General features: G+C 43.2%; 1 protein-coding gene across 1 annotated transcript; it reads right to left on the bottom strand.

The window, feature by feature from the left end:
* Window positions 1-11,937: 11,937 nt before the first annotated feature.
* ARL13A (ARF like GTPase 13A) lies at window positions 11,938-22,268 on the bottom strand (the record flags this gene model as incomplete). Its single annotated transcript, XM_082609285.1, has 10 exons — window positions 11,938-12,191; window positions 12,856-12,967; window positions 13,905-14,072; window positions 14,169-14,308; window positions 14,552-14,591; window positions 14,816-15,064; window positions 15,586-15,691; window positions 16,582-16,831; window positions 21,775-21,845; window positions 22,210-22,268. The coding sequence occupies 10 exons, from the start codon at window positions 22,266-22,268 to the stop codon at window positions 11,938-11,940; spliced, it is 1,449 nt and encodes a 482-aa protein (XP_082465411.1).
* Window positions 22,269-22,648: the final 380 nt, after the last annotated feature.

Raw genomic sequence — 22,648 nt, 5'->3', positions numbered from 1 at the left:
GCTTTACATTCAGTTCAGCATTTTCTTTGTAATGCTCCAATTTTCTCCAGTTTGGCCAGTGGGAGTCCCTTTAGTCCTTTTGACATGCTCCCATGAGTCTTTGAGCACTTCCTTAGATTCTGACAGAAAATTCCTAGGCTCACCATACATTTCTCTGCCCTAGTCCTGGAATCAGCTATTTCCAAGGAGCCCTGGTTCCTTTTAGTGGAGAATGGATGCTGGATGTTAGAAGCAAAATCTAATAGTACTGTATTCCAATCTGTGAGCTGTAAAATAAAACATTACCACAGTGACCAACTGTCCCGATTTACTCTGAATCTGGAACTTTCGGTGCTAAAACCAGGAACGTCCTAAGCAAACCAGGACAACAAGTTGGTCACCCTAATTTGGTCACATTGTTGTTTTTTTTTTTTTTTAAGAAGATGTTGGGGGTAGGAGTTTTTATTAATTAATTTATTTATTTTTGCTGTGTTGCGTCTTCATTTCTGTGTGAGGGCTTTCTCTAGTTGTGGCAAGCGGGGGCCACTCTTCATCGCGGTGCATGGGCCTCTCACTATCGCGGCCTCTTGTTGCGGAGCACAGGCTCCAGACGCGCAGGCTCAGCAGTCGTGGCTCACGGGCCTAGTCGCTCCGCGGCATGTGGGATCCTCCCAGACCAGGGCTCGAACCCATGTCCCCTGCATTAGCAGGCAGATTCTCAACCACTGCGCCACCAGGGAAGCCCTGGTCACATTGTTTTTTAATTATTATTATTATTATTAATTTTATTGAAGTATAGTTGATTTACAATTCCCATTGTTAATACATAGTAATGATTAAGGAAGAATAGTGGAAATTGGGATTGGGACATGGGGACCAGTAGTAGCTAAAGTAGCTATAAATTCTCAGGAAATTTAAGGGTTTATACTAAATGATCTCTTCCAGCTGTAAAATATCTAGGTCTAGGGCAGTGGATCACAAGCCTCAGTGCACATTTGTATCACCTTTAAAAATGCTGATCCCTGGGCTTCAGACATTACAATTTAATTGGCTTAGGGAGGGGCTCAGACATCAGTATTTTTAAAATGCCCACCAGTGATTCTCATGTGCAGCCAAGGCTGAGAACCGGTGGTCCACTGGGGTCTCTACCTTTCAAAGTGTGGTCCCTGGACCAACAGCATTGGCATCACCTAGGAGCTTGTTAGAAATGCAGACTTTCAGGTTCCACCCTAACTGGATCAGAACCTCTGAGGGTGAGGCCCAGCTATGTGTGTTTTATTTAATGTGCCCTCCAGGTGATTCTGATGCACACTCAAGTTTGAGAACCACTGGTTTAGAGTGACAGTTCTCAGGCTTGGTTGTGTCAACTGAAATAAAAACACATAACGTGAGAGCTGTGAGTTCAGTTTTATTTGGGGACTTAACTGAGGACTAAAGCCCGGGAGACAGCTTATCAGAGAGCTCTGAGGAACTGCTCCAAAGAGGTAAGGGGGGAGGTCAGCATGTATGTGATTTTGGCGAAGGGGATATGTGCAACCAAGCACACATCCTGGCAGAAGGTTGCTGCTAGTCACAAGGAACAGACATCTTAGCTAATGATTTTAGTGCTTTTCTAAGTATGGGAAGATGCAAGAATCTGGGTTCATAAAATTTTTTCCTGAAAATATGTAACTGAGGGCCTGTTCTGCCTGTTTTCCCAGAGCAGAGTGCCTCATTCTTGATCTTCACTCTGCATTCCTTTCAGGGTGTACTGTAGGTAGAACTGGATGGTGGGCAATATTCTTTGTTTTACAGTTGCAACATTAGAATCACCTGGGGACCTTTTTTTTAGCATTTTTAAGCGATTTTTATTTTTAAAAGTATTTTTATTTAAGATATGTATTTTTAAAAATGTTTATTTTATGTTGGAGTATAGTTGATTTACAGTGTTGTATTAGTTTCAGGTGTACAGAAAAGTGATTTAGTTATACATATACATATATCCATTCTTTTTCAGATTCTTTTCCCATATAGGTTATTACAGAATACTGAGTAGAGTTCCCTGTGCTACACAGTAGGTCCTTTTTGATTATCTAGTTTATATATAGTGTGTGCATATGTTAATCCCAACCTCCTAGTTTATCCCTCTCCCTCACCTTTTCACCTGGGGACCTTTTTTTTGGGGGGGGGACTTTTAAAACAGAGATTCCTGGATGCCATCCCCTCAGAGATTCTGATTTAATTCATTTTGGGTGTGGCCCTAGCCTCATTATTTTAAAAGCTCCCTAGATGTCTCTAATGTGTAGGTAAGTATGAGAATCATGGTCTAGGGCTTTTTTCCTCCAAGCCCAGAGTTTGGCTTGGTGAGTAAAAATGCACATGAAGTTGCAGGTAAAAACTAACTAGTTGGATAATACGTAGGTCAAATAGCTTGCTTTTCTGCTTCCTCCTTGTTTACATCCATGCAGGGTCTCTGAGCAGTGGTTTGCAGCCCTTTGCAAAGGTTTTCATCCCTTTAAAGTACTTTATTTCCCATTCTTTCTGCAGTTATTTTGGTGGGTGTGGTAGGGAGTGGGGCTTAGATACCATCAGTTACTAGTGATCCTAGACAAGTTGACCCTCATACATGGCAAGAGAAAAGTGAGCTCATTTTAATATTAAAGTAGGACAGTTTTCTAAGCGTTTGTCCTCAGCCTGCTTCCCACCTGGCTTCTAGAACTGGCTTCTTCACATTAGGCTCATCTTAGAGTTGCTGAACGTCTGAGTGCAAATGTTGCCATTGCCCTTTATTGCAGGTGTGGAGTTGCACCTACGGCCGTGCTTCCCAGTCTTGGCTGCACATTGAACTCCTCTGGGAGTTCAAAAAATCCTGGTTTTTTGAAAAATCCTTCTCAAAAAAATCCTGGTTCCTGGGACTTGAGCACTACCCCCACATCTTCTAATTTAATTGGTCTGGGATGTGGCCCAAGCATCTGGACTTTTAAAAGATGCCCCGAAGATGATTCTAATGTGCAGCCAGGGTTATGATTCTCTGATTAGGGCTGTGGTTCCCAAACTTGTCTGCACATTAAAATCCCCTGGGGTTCTTTTAAAACTTCCAAAACCCAGGCCACACCCCAGATCAATTAAGTCATCACAGTCTCTGGGGGTGGGACACAGGCATTGGTAATTTTGAAGTTTCCCCAGTGATTCCCATATGCAGCCAGCCTCGAAAACCACAGGGTTGGGGTATTTGATTGTTTGGAGGCTGGGAGAGAGAAGAGAATGATTGTCATTTGCTGAGATTTAAGTCTTCCAGCCCTTCACCTTTAAAATCACGTTGCCAGTTTATAATTTACAGGGCCATCATTGTCATTTTTCTAAGAAATATATTTCAAAATGGAATGCCATATAGTCAGGAACCAGTTGAAGCTCTCTTAGAGCTCACCAGTTAATGCAAGTGTGAAAAGACAGTTGAAATGGAATATAATTATTGTGTCCCAGACTTTAAAAATTTCCATCAGCTGATTTGATTTCATCATTATATGTATCTGCACATTATAGTCCCCATTGTTTCTCATCAGAGGAGACTTAAGTGGCTGGGGTGGTGGTGCAATGCTGACATCTAGCCCAGAGCCACAAAATGGAGGAACACGTCAATATCCTCAAGTCCATTCCTAACTGTTAGGGATCCTCAGGGTACACAGAGGGGAGAGGACTTTTCTCTGAGGACCTAAAAAAGGAATTTAAATATATAGAGGTGTTGGGATTCACTGATTGAATTTACTGATCACCTTTACTTGTAACCAATCCAAGGAATACCTAAGGAGAAGAGAGGGCTGTTACTTAGCTCTTTAATGGTCTCTCTCCTCCAACTAGACTGTACGATTTGAGGGAATAAGGGCTGTTCAGTGTTGTATCTCTGTCTAGGACCCAGTGCAGTGACTGAAATGTAGCAGGTGCTCAGAGCAGCAATATAGCATACTGGCCAAGACAGCCAGCTTTGGAATCAGGCTGACCCAGCCTTGAATTCGGGCTCCATCACTCTATGCTGTGTGACCTTGGGTGAGTTACTTAACCTCTTAAATCCTCTGTTCCCTGCCCCCTACATGTAAAAGAAGGGTAATAATAGTACTTCATGAGATTGTGGTGACTATTCAATGAAACAATATTTGTAAAGCACTTTGCAAATTGCCTGGCACATAGTTGGCATGGATTAAGGGGGGAGTTATTCTTGATTATCCAATTATTTGTTGAAGGAATAAATGGATGTTATAGCCTGCTCTCCCTTTCCTCTCAAGATTAACGAGTCAAAATAACCTAATCAATTTGGTTTTGTAAGATTTCAATACTTAATTTCAGGCAAACAAAACCAAACACACATTGGAAAGAGTACCTTCCCTGTTGGTGTGGGTGCTTCTTAGCATTTATGTTACACTCAAATATTACAGCTTCTAGTAAAAAGTTTCAATACAGTTTGAAGAAAAATGACACATAGGAAACAGATAAGGCCATCCTGCTCCTTTTGTCACCCTCATAATATTGGTTGCTAAAATAACCCACTTGTCAAATCCCTTTGTACTGATGTGAGAAGTGCTGATGTAAGACATGTTTTCTGAAAATAACCATGATGAGGTGTTCTGAATTAAGGGCTTTGGTACAGAAGTGATAGAGTTCCCTTCTGGGTAGAATAGCTCAGGATCATAAATTGCCCAGACACCTACTGGCTTACCTGTTCCACCTCCTAAAAGGAAACTTGTTTCTAGGGGTGTTTTTTTTTTAACTAAACATTCTATATATAATAATTGCATGGGATCCTGGATTGGATCCTGCACAGAAGAAGGACATTAGTGGAAAAACTGGTGAAATCTGAATGAAGTCTGTAGTTTAGTAAATAGTATTGTGCTAACATTAATGTCATAGTTTTGATCAATGTACCAGAGTTATATGAGGTGTTAACCTTAGGGGAAGCTGGGTGAAGGGTATATGGGAACTCTTTGTACTATATTTACAACTCTTCTGTAAATCTAAAATTATTTCAAAATACAAAGTTTTAAAAAAAAAACTACACATAGTCTTTTAAAAACTAAACATACTGATTGGAAGCTAATTCTAGAAAAACCAAGTCTGGGCAGGTGTTGAAGCCAGGAACCCAGAAAGAGAATAGTGCTCTCCCAGACACCCAAGTATGTGCTAGATGTTTGGCTAACTGTAAGCACTACCAGTGACAAGGTGACAGGGGATGGGGCTGGGGGAGAGCATTTAGCAATTCTTTTTCAATAAGGAATTTCTGTTAGCCTATCAAAAAGCAGGTCCTTTCTCTCCATATAAGCTAGCTTAGTTCAAAACACAGCAGTCCGACTTCAGAGAGGTCCAAATACATGTTTCCTTAAACTCGCATCTTAGAGTTTGGTGGGCTAGGTGTTTTGAAGGAATTTCTCATTGGAGTGCTAAACCTGAAATGATAACGTGCCCTGATCTTGAGAAGGGGAGTGGGAAGGGGAAGAATCCCGTCATTTTAAAGCACCAGCCCCCTTAGCATTCAGTTCTTCTTTATTCCCTGAATTAAATGATCTGCAGAGTTAACTCCTCTGTCACTTAAAAGGCAGGTGCCTCAGTAACCTAGCATGACCAGCACGACAGTTTTAAAAAGTGTATTATAATAAAAGGTGTTGTGTGTGTCGGGGGGTGGAAACTCAAAGAACTGGTGCTCTTCATTCTCTTTGGTTCTTTAGGAATGAACTCTTTGATGTGTGTTTTCCATAGTTCTGATCGGCATGTGTACCTATTTCCTATTTTGCTGTTTTTATGTAACATTATTTAACATTCTGGTTCCCACATGCACAGTGTGCATAATTGGCATCTTTAATGGCCGTATAACATTCCATTGTATCGAATAGCAGGATGGTTCTTAGGGCTGGGCTCATTTTTCTGAGCAGATATAAAAGGCCTGCTGTCTCTTAGCATCAGAGGTCTATTTTAGCTCCTGGAAGTGGCGACTGGCAGGAGCGTGGGATTGCATGGGATTCTTGAGTCATCATAGAACAGTGCAGTTTGAGGCTTTGTTAACATCGCTCTGCCCGACACCTGACAGCAGAGCCTCCCGGGCTCCCTGAACCTGAGCCAGGCACTTCAGGGGCACCAGAGTGGAAGTACAAGCCCCCCGACTCCCACGACCCTCAGCTGATACTATCTCCCTGCCAACAGCAGGAAGTTCCTGCTGCTTTGTCTCTTGTCTGGGATAACAACTCCACCTGTGTTTCCCACAGAACTTGATATGGAAGAAAAGGCAAGGAGGAGTGGGAGGATGGGTTATTATATCTAAAGGAATAAGGCACAGGTCAGGGGCACCATGGCTGCAGTTCTTTTAGGCACACCTGTGAAAATAAAGTGGGATGGGGGGATGGTTTCAAGTCCTGGAAAGCTGGGCGACAGAGCTCCTGTTCTCTACACCCCTTCCTGTCAGAAATCCAAGTTTGGCCCATCCAATAAAGGGTTTACAGGGGTGAGTGACAAAGCAGTGAGTCCAGGCATGAGCGCTACTCCACCCATAGCCAATGGTGTTTTATAGTTAAGGATGCTAATTGGCAAAATTCTCCTGAGTGGTGGTGTGTTCGGTGTATTTGGTTAGGTCTTGCCAGTTGCAACTGCCTTGAAAACGAGTGATTTTTAATAGGATACTGGGAGGGAAGAGTGATATTAGAAGCACCACTGGGATGGTCGAAACACTCAAATCTCCATGGGATTTGTGACTAGGTTAGCTATTCCTGGTTTTCATCTCCAACCCTAGATTACCACAGTTCTTCCTTAACCCTTATGGTGTACTGAATCTCTGACCCATATTCTGCAGATCATACTGGATACCAACCTTACTGATGGGGCAATACAGGATGGGTAGAAACAGTATATGAGAGTAGTAACAAGATTTCAGGAGTAAAAACCATTCAGAGCAGAGGGACCCCTCTACCTATACATATGGAATTCTCTAGTCTGAAAGTCCAGGCCTGTCTTTCACGACAAAATGGACAAGTATCCGGAGCCACATGGGGTTTGTTGAATGATGGCCCAGGGTCATATGTTCAAAGTGTCTCTGACAGGAGCTAGACTTTAAAAATCCTGGAGGAGGGAGGCCAAGACCTTGACAATGAGAGAAACTCCAAGGCAACCACTTGCCTGAAAGAAAGTTTACCCTCAAGGCTCAAGAAACTCTCACTGATCTTGGTCCCTGGGCTGCCACGCTAAGACAGATTTGTAAGACCTTTTTGGCAGGTTTAGGATTCTCAAACCTGGGAATCATTGGTTGGCAGTGGTTATAGTTACTCTAGATCCCTATACTATTTGTATTTTAGAATCTAAGACATCTCTCTTTGGGTTGTTCTTTGCAGAAAAGAGGATACTTCTCCCAGAAAGGAGGTATAGCTATCTAATGATCTAAGATCCTCCCCTAATCATAATAATAGTAGCTAACATTTCATGAGCTACTTATTATGTGCCAAGCACTCTGCTAAGCATTTTGCTCTGGATTGTCCCCTTTGATTCTCCCAACAAGCCCGTGAGGTACATACTCTTATTCCTGTCTTCGCTGGGGGAAATTGCTTGGTCACCCAGCTAGATAAGGGGTTTGGAGTATGGTAACAGCCTGCAGCAACAAAATTATTCACTCAAAAATAAATAAGAATACACTAATGATGAAAAATCTGAAAGAGAAATTAAAGAAACACTCCCATTTACCATTGCAAAAAAAAGAATAAAATACCTAGGAATAGACCCACCTAAGGAGAAAAAAGACCTGTATGCAGAAAACTATAAGACAGTGATGAAAGAAATTAAAGATAATACAAACAGATGGACAGATATATACCATGTTCTTGGATTGGAAGAATCAACATTGTGAAAATGACTATAGATTCAATGCAGTCCCCATCAAACCACCTATGGCATTTTTCACAGAACTAGAACAAAGAATCTCACAATTTGTATGGAAACACAAAAGACCCCAAATAGCCAAAGCAATCTTGAGAAAGAAAAACGGAGCTGGAGGAATCAGGCTCCTGGACTTAAGACTATACTACAAAGCTACAGTAATCAAGACAGTATGGTACTGGCACAAAAACAGAAATACAGATCAATGGAACAGGATAGAAAGCCCAGAGATAAACCCACGCACCTATGGTCACCTTATCTTTGATAAAAGAGGCTAGAGTATACAGTGGAGAAAAGACAGCTTCTTCAATAAGTGGTGCTGGGAAAACTGGACAGCTACATGTAAAAGAATGAAATTAGAACACTACTCCCTAACACCATACACAAAAGTAAACTCAAAATGGATTAAAGACCTAAATGTAAGGCCAGACACTATCAAACTCCTACAGGAAAACATAGGCAGAACACTCTATGACATAAATCACAGGAAGATCCTTTTGACCCACCTCCTAGAGAAATAGAAATAAAACAAAAATAAACAATTGGGACCTAATGAAACTTAAAAGTTTTTCACAGCAAAGGAAACCATAAACAAGATGAAAAACCACCCCTCAGAATAGGAGAAAATATTTGCTAGCGAAGCAAGTGACAAAGGATTAATCTCCAAAATTTACGAGCAGCTCATGCAGCTCAATATCAAAAAAACAAACAACCCAATCCAAAAATGGGCAGAAGACCTAAATAGACATTTCTCCAAAGAAGATATACAGACTGCTGACAAACACATGAAAGGATGCTCAACATCACTAATCATTAGAGGAATGCAAATCAAAACTACAGTCAGGTATCACCTCACACTGGTCCGAATGGCCATCATCAAAAAATCTACAAACAATAAATGCTGGAGAGGGTGTGGAGAAAAGGGAACGAACCCTCTTGCACCGTTGGTGGGAATGTAAATTGATATGGCCACAATGGAGAACAGTATGGAGGCTCCTTAAGAAACTACAAATAGAACTACCATACGACCCAGCAATCCCACTACTGGGCATATACCTTGAGAAACCACAATTCAAAGAGTCATGTACCACAGTGTTCATTGCAGCACTGTTTACAATAGCCAGGACATGGAAGCAACCTAAGTGTCCATCAACAGATGAATAAATAAAGAAGATGTGGCACATTGTACAGTGGAATATTACTCAGCCATAAAAAGAAACAAAATTGAGTTACTTGTAGTGAGGTGGATGGACCTAGAGTCTGTCATACAGAGTGAAGTAAGTCAGGAAGAGAAAAACAAATACTGTATGCTAAAACATATATATGGAACCTAAGGGAAAAAAATGGTTCTGAAGAACCTAGGGGCAGGATAGGAATAAAGACATAGATGTAGAGAATGGACTTGAGGACACGGGAAGGGGGAAGGGTAAGCTGGGATGAAGTGAGAGAATAGCGTTGACATATATACTCTACCAAATGTAAAATAGATAGCTACTGGAAGCAGCCGCATTGCACAGGGAGATCAGCTTGGTGCTTTCTGACCACCTAGAGGGGTGGGATAGGGAGGGTGGGAGGGAGACAGAAGAGGGAGGGGATATGGGGATATATGTATACATATAGCTTATTCACTTTGTTATACAGCAGCAACTAAACATTGTAAAGCAATTATACTTCAGTAAAGATGTTAAATAAATAAATAAGAGTATGCTGGCTGTATTGGGGGATATTCTTTAAATTTGTATTTATTAATCATTTTATTATTTATTCATTTTATTATTGATTGATTGATTGCTGCGTTGGGTCTTCGTTGCTGCCTGTGGGCTTTCTTTAGTTGTGGCGAGCGGGGGCTACTCTTTGTTGAGGTGCGTGGGCTTCTCATTGTGGTGGCTTCTCTTGTTACAAAGCATGGGCTCTAGGTGTGTGGGCTTCAGTAGTTGTAACACGCAGGGTTCAGTAATTCTGGCTCGCGGGGTCTAGAGTGCAGGCTCAGTAGTTGTGGCACACAGACTTAGTTGCTCCACAGCGTGTGGGATCTTCCCGGACCAGGGCTGGAACTTGTGTCCCCTACATTGGCAAGCGGATTCTTAACCATTCTGCCACCAGGGAAGCCCTCTTTAAATATTTTTGGTTGATAGATTTTATGTAGGAAAATTTGGTTGACACCCAGGAACACATATATTATACAAAGGGAAGTATGCCAATATACTGCAATTCAGTTTTGTCAGAGGTCGTTTCAACCTAATTTCTCCACCCTGCCCATATTCATAGATAGCATTCCCACACCCTTTTAGCCATACTTTTCCTTCTCTCTTGGCTGAGAAAGTATGCCTGCCTCATAGACATACATGCCATATAGAGAAATGTGGGTGGTCCAATTTTCTGAAGAACCTTGGTTTGTTGAATTATAGTCTCCTGCCTGATAAAACTGTTCTTCAGTGGAGATATTTGCTGCATCCCTGGGTGAGAATGATTGTCAGCAGAATTCTCCAGTGATATTTATTGGGCAAATTGGAGGAAAGTAGGTGGGTCAAGAGTGGCCAGAGAAGCCCCAGAGAGGGTGTAGTACATTGGGGCAGGGAAGATAGCACACTGGCTTGGGCATGCAGGAGATCTGGATTTTAGGAGCATGTCTGTCAGTGATCAGCTCTACAGTCATGGGCAAGTCACTTAACCTCTCTCTACCAAATTCCTAATCTGTATAACAAATGGGGTTGGACTAGAGGTTCTGTAAGGTTCCTTCCAGCTCCATGACTAATAAGCTGAGCTTTAGTCAGAATCCCGTCAAAGACCCACAAAGCGCCTGGGGTGATCCTCTTGGACATGAGGCTATATGCAATGCATAATAGCAAATGCTGCAGTCTTTGACTTTGTCAGGCCCTCCAGATGGGGTTGTGAGACTGATCATTTATGTGCCAGGTTTCTATCTCTCAGAAACAATTATAGGCTAGTTGGTTTATACTGCCTGGTGAGACCATATAGGGTAGGAGTTAAGAGCATGAGTTATGGAGTTGGAGGTTAGTTTGAAAACCAGTTCTGCCATTTCCTAATGGGTGCCCTGGGACAAATGATTTGACCTCTCTGAACATCAATTTCTGCCTCTGCAAGATGATGATAATAGAACCGACCTCATAGGCTTGTGACGATGCAAGGCAGTAATGTATGTAAACCACTTAGCCCAGCATCTGGCAGAATGGAAGTGATCACTCACCCGTGTCTGACACTACCATGGGTGTGCTTATTGCTGTCAACGTAGTTCTGACATGGGCATGGTGAAGCTTCAGCATTTTTCCTGGGTATAGCTTTCTCTTTCTGGGTAGAGTTTCAGAAAAGCATAAGCAGATCTTTCTGGCCTAAAGTAGCTCTAGAGTCAGATCTGGATTTGGTTCCCAGCTCCGCATCTTACAGGCTGTGGGACCTTGGATAAGTTATTTAACTTCCCTACCCCGTAGTTTCTTCATCTGTAAAATGCAGGCAGGTATACTGCCTACCCCCAAGGTTTTTGTGAATAAGATAATGAACGTGAAGAGCTTAGTGCTGCGTCTGACATCCAGAAGGCACTCAATAAATGGGGGCTGTGGTATTGATGGTGAAAGTAACAGCTGAACTAATAGTGAAGAATGATTACCACTACTACCACTGCCTTCCTTGGGATGGAGAGTTGAATGTGTTTAAGCTCGTATGTTTTTTGCATACCTAACCTAAGTGTTAGGAGAGACAGCAATTGCTATTCCTGAAGGGACAGCAAAAGAATTGTTGCCAGGCTTCTCAGACAGTAGTAGGGAATTTAAAACTGAGTTGTTTTCGGAGGCGTAATTGAAAATGATTCAGCAGAGCATAATTCTCAGCAGAACAGTTCTATTTATTAATGCCAGTCCCCTTCCACCCAAGAACATAGGGGGAAAATGTAATTCTAAACTGACCCTGTACTTCTAAGGCTCAACTGCAGTTGGTCACCCACAACATGTTGCTCACCCACAACATGTTGCTCACAAACTTCATCGGGAGCATCTGGGTACAAAGACGTCAAGGCTCTGATCTTCTTTGCCAGCGTTGTCTTCACTCTCAAACGGATGCCCCCTAACTGTTCTTGAGCCTCTCGGTGGAGATAAGATTCATTTGATGGCTCGAATGTCGATGTACAGGCACAATGGGAGTTCTCAGGTATATTATGTTAGAGTAGTTGTAGGGGGACTGTAGAGGTACTAACAAACAGTCGTAAGGGGACTGTAGAGCTACTAACAAACAGTCGTAGGGGGACTGTAGAGCTACTAACAAACAGTCGTAGGGGGACTGTAGAGCTACTAACAAACAGTCGTAGGGGGACTGTAGAGCTACTAACAAACAGTCGTAGGGGGACTGTAGAGCTACTAACACAGTCGTAGGGGGACTGTAGAGCTACTAACAAACAGTCGTAGGGGGACTGTAGAGGTACTAACAAACAGTCGTAGGGGGACTGTAGAGCTACTAACAAACAGTCGTAGGGGGACTGTAGAGCTACTAACAAACAGTCGTAGGGGGACTGTAGAGCTACTAACAAACAGTCGTAGGGGACTGTAGAGCTACTAACAAACAGTCGTAGGGGGCTGTAGAGCTACTAACAAACAGTCGTAGGGGACTGTAGAGCTACTAACAAACAGAAATTGAAAACCTTAATAATCCTAATGGTTCTGTAGATGAACCTATTTACTAAAGGAGGGATATGAGATGTTTCTTTTGACTTCCCTTCATTTTCCTCTTTAACACTCTGTTAAGTCTAAAAAGAGAAAGAAAATAGGTAGTCACTGCAAGCAAAGCTAAGCACCAGGCTTCCTGTCCATCCAGGTGAGGAGGGTGTTAGCTACTTTCCAAGGCCCCCAGTGTCTTCTCTCTTTTGCCCTTGGTTCTGAGGTTATAGAAATGAAAAATGGATTTCAATTTTGGACAGAGATTTAAGGGTCGATTCTGACATCTAGAAAGACACTTCCTCCACTCTTCTGCCAGATTCCATCCACTCACCTCTCATCCTCCTTCCCAGAGCAGTACCTCTCTCCTCCTTAATGTTCCTATCTAGGGCCCTCTGTGTAGGTGTAACAGCCCAAGGCTCTGGGGTAGCCTGAAGGGCCGGATCCTTTGGAGAGCAGAAGTGACATTATAATATTGACAGTTTATCATCGTGGAGACTGGGGCCAAGGAACACTGAGATGGAGGAGACATTAACAACAATGGGCCTTTAAGTCCTCACAGATTTTTTTAGTGCCTTTAGTATATTGGGAGAAATCATATATGATTATTTAAAAAATTTCCAGTAATACAAAAATCCAAAGAAAGGTACCTCGGCTCTTCTCAAAATCACCTACAATCTTACCCCTAGAGAAAACCACTGCTTGTGTTCGGTGATTACCCTCCAGATAGTCTATGCATGTATACACATCATGCTATATGTGCTGTGCTCTCAATTGCCATTTTCACTAACAAAACTTTGGGTTGTGGAAAACTTTCCATGTCAGTAAATATAAGTCAACATTAGCCCTTTTAAGGTCTGCATAGTATTCCATTGTGTGGGTGCACCATAATTGATTTAGCCATTCACTATTGTTAGGCATTTAGCTTGCTTCCAACTTTTAGCTGTTATACACAATGCTATGATTGAGCAACCATGAGCATCCTTTTTGTGTACTTGTGTAATTATCTTTGGCTTCAGTTCAAGACATGAGATGATTGTCTCATAGGGTTTCCACAATTTTAAAGTTCTCGATATATATCTATTGAGAGAGGGAGGGAGAGTAGGAGGGAGACATACAACCAAACTACTCTCCCTAAAGGTTGTACCAATTTGTACTTCCACCACTGGAAATCCTAACCTTTAAGATAACCCTATAGCCATCCAAACAAAGATCTTGGGGCATCATACTGGACAGCCAGATGGTGATCCCCAAGTACTTCATCTACATTTCTTTCTTCTGACCACCAACCATAGTATGAGAAAAGAGTTTTGGACTCAAAATAGGAATACTGTTTTATAAATTGTGAGGAAAGGCCTTTATATCTTTTCTTCTCTGACTAACCACTGATCCAGGATTACCTTCAAAAAGATGTCCTCGGCTCTGATTGTAGCCAAGCTCAGTGGTGTTACGATCTCCATTTCCGCCATAACATTCACCTTCCTCCTTGGGTTCGTCTAAAGCAAATGTTACTGATGTTTTCTTTTTAGGTCTCTTTTTGGTACCTTCTTTCTGTATAGCAGGAAGATGAAGGAAAAAAAAAGTCAGTTGGTACTCGAGAGCTCAGGGATTGGTCCCTGGGGCAATAATATTTAGTGAGCCACTTACCTGTAGGATTGGCTTTAGAGGCCTAGGTTCCATTGAGTATTGTCCTAGGCGCTGTCTTTCTTCTTTGGACTTTCCCATCCTGGTAGTGAAGGTGGGGAAGATAGAAAGGACAAAGCCATAGTGAAAACAGATGCAAGTTCCTTAATCAAATCCAGCTATCCCCCCATCCCTGTCATATGTCTTTGAAACAATTAAAGAGACAACAGAACAAGAGGACGTTTAGTCCTTTTATTCCTCAAAACCTTGATTACCCCGTTTTCTTTTTTTTTCTTCTTCTTTTCCATATTCCTATCCCTCCCATCTTTCCTTATCATTGGGATGATCAGAGAACAGGAAGCGGAGAATGTGGGGCACCTCCAGGGCATTTAGCCATAGAATATTGCCAATAAGCTCCTTAAGGGGCTTGTGCTCCTTTTCTTCTCTCTGTGACAAACCAGGGAATTGAAACCCTGTTTTGGAGACGATCTAATACTGATGACTTAACTCATCCCACTGACGTGACCACTCAAATTGTGCCGAGGGGAGGGTGTACCTAACAATGTTGGTATGTTTGTGGTCGCTGCCCTCGCCCCATTTGGGCCAACTGATCTTGAGAGACTTGCTCAGCACCGCACAGAATCCATGCCCTTCCCAGAACTCACTGCTTATGTTGAAGACTGACTTTTGCATCTATTCTTATCAGTACACCTAATAGAGACAGCTCGGTACCTGTCTGATGAGCATATTTCCCCAAAGTCTCTGGTGCTCTTGGAGGCTGGGATGCTCGATGGGAGTAGCTGTTGGTGAGTACACAGCTCTTCATGTTTATCCCCAGCGGCAGATAACAGCCAGCGCAGGGCTCCAATTATAGGTTCATGGTTCCTTTTTTTGAGGATTTTGATGGCTGAACAGGGCTCCTGTGACAAAAAGAGAAGGCTTCAGCCCAGCAACCTGGGACCCCGAGGTTCACAGTCCCAGTCACCCTCAGCCAAAGAGCACAGGTGCACATAAGCTCTGCTGTGCCTAGAGAGGCTCTTAAGACTTCCTAGGAGATACTCAGCATTCACTCCTAAGAAGGTATATGAAAGGTACATAAGCTAAGATCCTTTAATCAAGTGTAATGTCTTGTGTGTAATGTAATGTGTGACCTCGGACAAGTCACTCAGAGTCTCTGAGCCTTAACTTTCTTAACCATAAAATGAGGCTATTGAAACTTCCAACTCTTAAGAGCTATTTTGCAGGCCTAATGAGAAAACAGATGTGAAAGTGTTGTAAGAGTGTGATATTTATTATCACTGTTGAGTCAGAAATCATCACTGTAGTTGTTGCCTGGCAAAGAGAGACTTTGCCTAAGACCCGGCATAGGAGGCTGATTATGGACCAAGGGAGACATCGGCCTTGCTTGAGAGGACAAGGGAGGGGAGGGCTGGACACTTACCACTCGGTACAGGGACTGGTTCTTGTTTGTTAGCCTTTCCAGCAGCAGATATTCAGTGATATCATCAAGTAGCAAGGCGTCCTTCTTGTCTTGCTTGTTGGCCAGGCTAAAGCCGGGCATTGGAGAGAGGGAGGGAAGAAGAGAGGAAGAGTAAAACTGAGATAGAGGCCAAGGGAAAGAAAAGAAGGGAAAGAGGGGGACAACCAATTCTGGTACAGCTGCTACATATCCAGGGACTAGCTTTTAAGCCATACCCAGTGAGGTGAGCCCGACGTTTTTCCAGCCAACTCTCAGTGGAGGAAAGAATAGCACAAGTAATTTGAATCCGAGATAATCCCCAGGCCTCATTTCTCACTTCCTCTACACTGCACCATCAAACTTTAATTAGAATTGCTAACTGGGATACGAATGAATTTGGCGCTTCTACATCCTCCCCCAAAATCTGTCGACGCTTGAGTTGGGGGTCCTAACGAGGAACAAACAAGGCTAAAAGGGAGTGGGGGAGGGGTGAGAATTGACTGGCCACCTGAATCATCACCCTGGGGTAAGAGTTAGTTACATAACTCGGGCAGTTTACCAGGCGAGGAGGCCATTGGCATTGAATATACAAAATAGGGGTTTTCTGCCATCGTCTCAGGGTCAAAGACCGAAGCCAGAAAAAAGAAGCAAATTTAGGAAGGCAGTCTTCAGGAAGAGTTGAGGGATGGGTTGGGGTGGGGGTGCAGTGGAAGATCCAGATATTACTCTCCATTTCCCTCTGATGCTTGCCTTCAAAATTACCTTTGCACAGTTAGGTAACAGGTTCCCCCATGGCAGTGCCTGGTAGAAAGTGGCTCTTGAAAACAGCCCCCAGAGGACTGGGCCACTCCCCCTCAGCCAAAGAGGAGAGGAAGTCTAACTGGATGTGACACAGAGACCACTTAACCCTTCCTCTGTCTACTTCTTCTAAAGGCACAAAATGGGAAGGGGAAATTGGACACAAAGGCAGACTCTTACAGTAGGATGGGTTTCCCGGCCACTCTTTCATCAGACAGCAGGCCTAGGAAGATGACCTTCACTTCCTCCATGCGCCTTAAGTCACTGGAATCCAGGACAAAAACAAGTCCATGTGCCTGCACGTAGTAGTTTGGCCAGATTTCTCGGCCATTCCTGTCTCCATTCAGGTCGTAGATGGAAACTTCATAATCATCCAGCACGAGTGTGGTCAGTTCAGGTTTCATACTACTGCTCAACTTACTGGGGAGTACTACGCATAGGGGAAGAGAGGAGAAGCAACAATAAAACGGGGCTATAGTTAGATGAATTTGTTAAACGATGATCTGAACTTTGACCAGAGCCTGTCCCGAGGAATCCTACGAATGTATCCTGCCATCTGGCTAATGCTCGCCAATCCATCCTCCTAAACCGCACTTTGCTCATGCTACCCTCTCCTGGCTCAGTAACCTTCCATGAGTACCCACTGCTCCGAAGATAGAATACAGACTCCTTTGCCTCCTAACCTGCCAGATCCATCTCTTCCCTGACTGGTGTCCAGGGTCCCTGGTGCCCAGTCTCCTCCTCCCTATGCTTCTTAACTCATGTGCCTCTCTACCCCCCACTCCACATGAATGTCATGCTCTTTCTTGCCCTGGGCCTTCACAAGATGCTATTCCTGCTGGTTAGAACACTCTTCCACTACTCTCTGCTTGGTTAACACCTATTTTGTTTTTTAAATATCAATTTAGATCTTGTTCCTTCTAGAAAGTTTTCTCTAACTCACACCATCATCCCCCACTTTCTTCTGGGCTTACCACTATCACAGCACGTATTACAGTGTTATAAATTCTATGATTTATTTATCTGGGTTATAAACTGCAACAGGATAGGAACCCCTTCAGTTTTACTTACTGTTATATACATAATGCCAAGCACAGAGGTTGGCACACAGGTGCTCAATAAATATTTGTTGAATGAATTTGATGAGTGAATGAATAAATGAACAGGATGCTCTTCTCTCGCATCCTTTCTTCAAGGCCCAGCTCAAGTACCACTTACTTTAGGAAGCTTCTCTGACCAGTCCAGCTCTCACTTCTCTCTCTCTTGTTGAACACATGACCTGTTAAACTGGTCCTTCACCTCATTCTGTGCGTGTCCTGTCTCCCCAGCTAAAATCTAAGCTCTGTGAGGGAGGGGCTCTGCATTCCCTTACGCACAGTAGGTGTTCAGTAAATGTTTATGGTGCCTGTTACTGTGGATGAGCGTATGAAGTCCTCTTCCTCCTATCTCCTCCGAGAAACCATGCCAAACTCAGATACCTTTGCCCTTTCAAGGCTATGGCCAGACCATACAATCCCACAGGGCATTCCACCCCTCACTCAGCCCCCAGAGAAACGTGGTTCAGCATGACAGTCCATAGACACATTCCAGTCTGTTGAACTGACAGTCCTGGCCCAGCTCTCTGCCCATATTAGTAGCAAAATGATTTTATACATTCTCTACACTCATACCTGGGAGTTCTAAGACCAGAATCAGTAGCTTCTTATTTATAGTTTCAAATCTACCTGGAACATTTTCCATAGGATTGCCAGAATAAGTCATTTAGCTGAGAAGTTAATAGGATGCTTTCAGATCTTTGGAAATGTATGATTATACACACATTTACATGTATACATGTCTCTATGTGTGTATATGTACATATTATTACATTTTAATGTCATCTCATAATGTCCTCTTCTGTTTTTATGTTAGTCAATGATTTATTTTTAATTATAGCTTTCACAGAACATATAATTTTCAGTCACAGCTTTGATGTGTTATTTGTTATGTCTGTATTAGACTACTTAAAAATGATAAGAGGTTAAAACTCTAAAGGTAATTTAAAAATCTTGTTTTCTGTATCAGTGCAAGCTTTATCTTCCCCGTTTTTTTTTTCTTTTTACTTGAAACCTTACCATTTCTTCAATAATTCAATGTATTGTTGGCAAACTCTAGATGCCACCAGAAGTTGTCCCCTGAAAATTTACATTTCTCTTATTTCCTCTATTTATAAACACTCTGAGGACAGGTACTGAGATGAATCCATCTCTATATCCCTAGCAGAGTGTTGCATAAAGCATAGTTTGGGAACTGTCTGCTTTAGAGTTACATGTGGGTGATTGTTAAGTCCTACCCTGTACCAAATGAATCAGAATCTCTAGGCTTGGGACCCAAGCATCTGTATGTTTAGCAAACTCCTACATTTAACAAAATCCCCATGTGATTCTTCTGCACCTTACATTTTGAGACCTACTGCCTTAAAGAGCAGTAAAATTCATGCCTGTTGCGTCTCAGCATCATCTGGTGCACTTGTTAAAATTTTGATTCCCTGGGCCTTCTCCAGGCCAAAATATCTGAACCTTCAGGTCCCAGATCAGTTGGTGTGAAAGCTCTTCAGGTGATTCTGATTTTTGGCTCTCAGTACTCACTATGCTTCAGGATCACCTGTGGAGCTTTTAAAACCTGTGACATTAGGCCTCATTCTCTGAGAGTTTGATGCCTTAGATCTGGGGCAGGGCTCAGGCAGCATTTTCTTTTAAAGCTCCCCAGATGATTGAAATGTATAGCCGGGTTTGAGAGAAACCGCTTTAAACGCCCTCATTTAGGGCACCTGCTTGTGCTCATGCTTGGGTTCCTTGCCCCATATGACCATGCCAGACAAAACAGTTATAGTGAATGATGTTGTTAATGATAATGGCTTATGTCCCAAAATACTTTATAGCTGGTGTCTTCAGAGATTCACACAAGTTACTACTTGTAGATTGGAACTTCCTCCCTAGGCTATCATCTGTTTTTGGCAATCATAAACATTTGCAGGAGCTGGTGGGGGGGCAAGCTATTGCATTTTGGGTACAGAGGAACCTACTAGATTGACTCTGGCAGTCCTGCATGGACAGAGGTGGCCTGAGATGTTCTTTAGAATGAGACATCAGTGGCACTTTGCTTCTTAGCCATTAAAAACTTCTCCGTGAATGAAGTCACAACCATAAACCTACTGGTTTATGAATCAGCCCCAAGTTATTCACCAAGCACAAGGCAAGTTATACAGTAACAAATTAAATAGACTCCAGGCTCTGTCCTCTAGGAAAGAGAATGGAAAGAAGATGCTATTCTCATAGGCAAAATAGCATAGGGCTAATTACAGATGAGTGCTTCCCAAAGCTGACTGGTCAATTGAAAGGCCTGGGGAGTTCTTAAAATATAGATTCCCAGGCCCCACCCAGACTGGATGGGAGTCTAGGGGTGGGGCTGAGTTGGGCTCTAAAAATTATCCCCACTTTTATCAGTAATCTTGTGATTTACCCTGGCTCCTTGATTTTCTTGGTGCTGCTTACCTTTTTACCAGTTCTGCCAATCAGAGAATTGGGAGAGGCAGAGTCAAGTCTGCTGCCCATAAGGTGGGATACGAGGCTGAACCACTGGCTAAAATGTGCTTGGGGCTGCCACTCCGAGGGTGGGGGGAGGGGAAGAGAGGGAAAAGTTGGAATGAGGCAACATGTAGCCTGAGGAGAATGGTGGAATGAGGGAGAACATTCATTCCACAAGTGAATGAGTACCTACCTGAACGTACTAAAAGTACAGAGACTGAAGAGAGAGCTGAAAAAATCCATTATTTTTCCTCAAGGGCTCACAGTGTAGGGGATGGACTTGCAGTTGTGCAATGATGTTGTGATAAGTGCATGATCGAGGGAGGCACAGAATAGAGTAGAAGCTGAAGAAGGAGGCGCTGGGCATTAGGGATGGCTTTCCTGAGGTCAAGCTTAGGCAGTGTCTTGAGGCATTTGATTAAGCAGGTAGATGATGGAGGGGATGAAATGCTAGGTAGCAGGAGAGCATGTACAGAAAGTGTGGGCATGTGAACTAGAACGGTATAGTGGCAGATGAATGGCAAGTCATTTGTTTTGGCTCCATCAGGGGGCCTGTGTGCAGAGCATGGGAAACGAAGCTGGAGAAATCAGGGACCAAATCATGGAGGGTCTTCCTTGTGTGCAGCTGAGGGACTTAAGTTTTATTTTGATGACAACAGGGAGGCATTGAGTGGTTTCATGCAGGGTTGGGTCATGATCAGATGTTCGCATTAAGTCCTTCGGACAGCTGTGTGGACTGACTACTGGGGAGACAACTACAGACGGCAAGATCAGCCAGCAGGCTGTTGCTGTATTTCAACAAAATTGATGCTGGCTTCAAGTAGGCCAGAGGCAGAGGAGTCAAGTTAGCCCTTTCCTCTACTTTGTAGATTGCTGCCAGCCTATATAAAACAACCACCTCATCATAACCCTTCTTTTATTTAATAAAAATCAGTGGAGGGCATCCTATGCCAACCACTGTGCTGGCCTCTTTGATTGGCTAGCAGTTAGCTGTGTCTTCACAACCGGAAAAGTAGCTCCCTGAAATTCTGTGTAATAGCTTCTTGAAATGTCAAGGTATTAAAATGGAGATTTGGTATTAAACTTGCACATCTCTGAACTGACACCATTTCTCAAGCTCCAACCCTCTATATGAACTGTCACGAAGAGCTTCACGTTATTGAACTTCTTCATCATCCCCCACTTGTCTCTCTTATCTAGACCAAATTCCACTTTAATTGAGCTCTGAAACTAGACACTTTCAAACATGCTATCCTTCCTAATCGACTGCGGTGCTTTACATAGTCTTGAGTTCATTCATACTGACATTATGAGAAGACCTTCAATTAGGATATCTTATAAAGGGAGCAGGTGACAGACATTACATAAACAGGCTGATAACACCCGAGGAGAGCAGAGAGGGGGAGAGGGGGAGAGGGGGAGAGGGGGAGAGGGGGAGAGGGAGGGAGGGTGGGGGGGGAGGGAGGGAGGGAGGGAGGGAGGGGGGAAGGAGAGAGAGAGAGAGAGAGAGAGAGAGAGAGAGAGAGAGAGAGAGAGAGAGAGAGAGAGAGAGAGTGTGTGTGTGTGTGTGTGTGTGTGTGTGTGTGTGTGTGTGTGTGTGTGTGTGTGTGTGTGTGTGTGTGTGTGTGTGTGTGTGTGTGTGTGTGTGTGTGTGTGTGTGTGTGTGTGTGTGTGTGTTAGGAAGTGTTTACCTTCCAAAGAGGAAACTCAAGGGTCATGAAGTAACGCTAGGAAGGAATGATTGTTTCATTGGTTGCTGGGACCCATGGGAGACCTAAACCAGGATCTAATACTCTCAATTCCTTACGTCTCTGGAACGCCTCCACAAGAGCAGTTTTGCCTGAGTTGTCCAGTCCAATGATAATGATGGTCACATTCCTAGAAATGGAAAATGAGCCAAAGTCTTAAAAGTACTGTTAGTTCTTAGGCTGAAGAAAGAATTATACTCTTCCTTGGTGTTTGGGGCTCTGCCTGCAGTGGTCCCAATGCAGTCATAAAAGGCACAGCCAGGTGGTAGAAGGTGGTGTGGGGACCCCTCCCCAAAGCCTCCAAGGATGCTTTTCTTCCCTGATTCACTTGCCTTGTAGAATTGGCCATCCTCCCCCAACCCTGTCCTTAATCTTGTAGACACTACTTAGTCACTTCCCCTAATAATATATAAAGATTTGTCCTTTGAGGAACTGTGGGCAGGTACATTGGAGGAAATGGTGGAAGAGGTCTAGAGAAATAATTACAGTATTACCTTAGTGTCTCTTCAGTTGCCTTTGCACGAGGACAGCAGGAGGTCAGTATCCGGAACATGTCTCAGCTTAGTTCTTTAATATTAAGGGAAACAAGTAAACAAGAAATCAGCCCCATTATTAACTCTGAACCTAAATCAGCTTATGAGTACACAGGTACTGATAAACAGGAAGCCTGGGACTGTCAGAAGTCCATTACTTCATTCTAGCCAACCTTGTCTATGTCATAGAGGGAGGGACTGGTTATCGTCAACTCTAGTGGCAAAATGGGGTGATTTCCTATTAAAGCAACCCACATAGGCATGATGGCATCAGGTGTGACCTCTCCCTTCAGCCATAGTTCATTCCTGTTATGAATATCCTCATGCAACCTTGGGGGTGCAGGTGGGGTGGAGAGATGCCTAGAAGAACCAGCTTAGAGTTCAATTGGAAGACCTGTTC

This window comes from Mesoplodon mirus (genome assembly GCF_964341445.2).
Source record: "Mesoplodon mirus genome assembly, chromosome: X".
Taxonomy (NCBI): domain Eukaryota; kingdom Metazoa; phylum Chordata; class Mammalia; order Artiodactyla; family Ziphiidae; genus Mesoplodon; species Mesoplodon mirus.
Note: the sequence above shows the minus strand (reverse complement) of the source record. Positions and strands in the feature narration are given on the sequence as shown.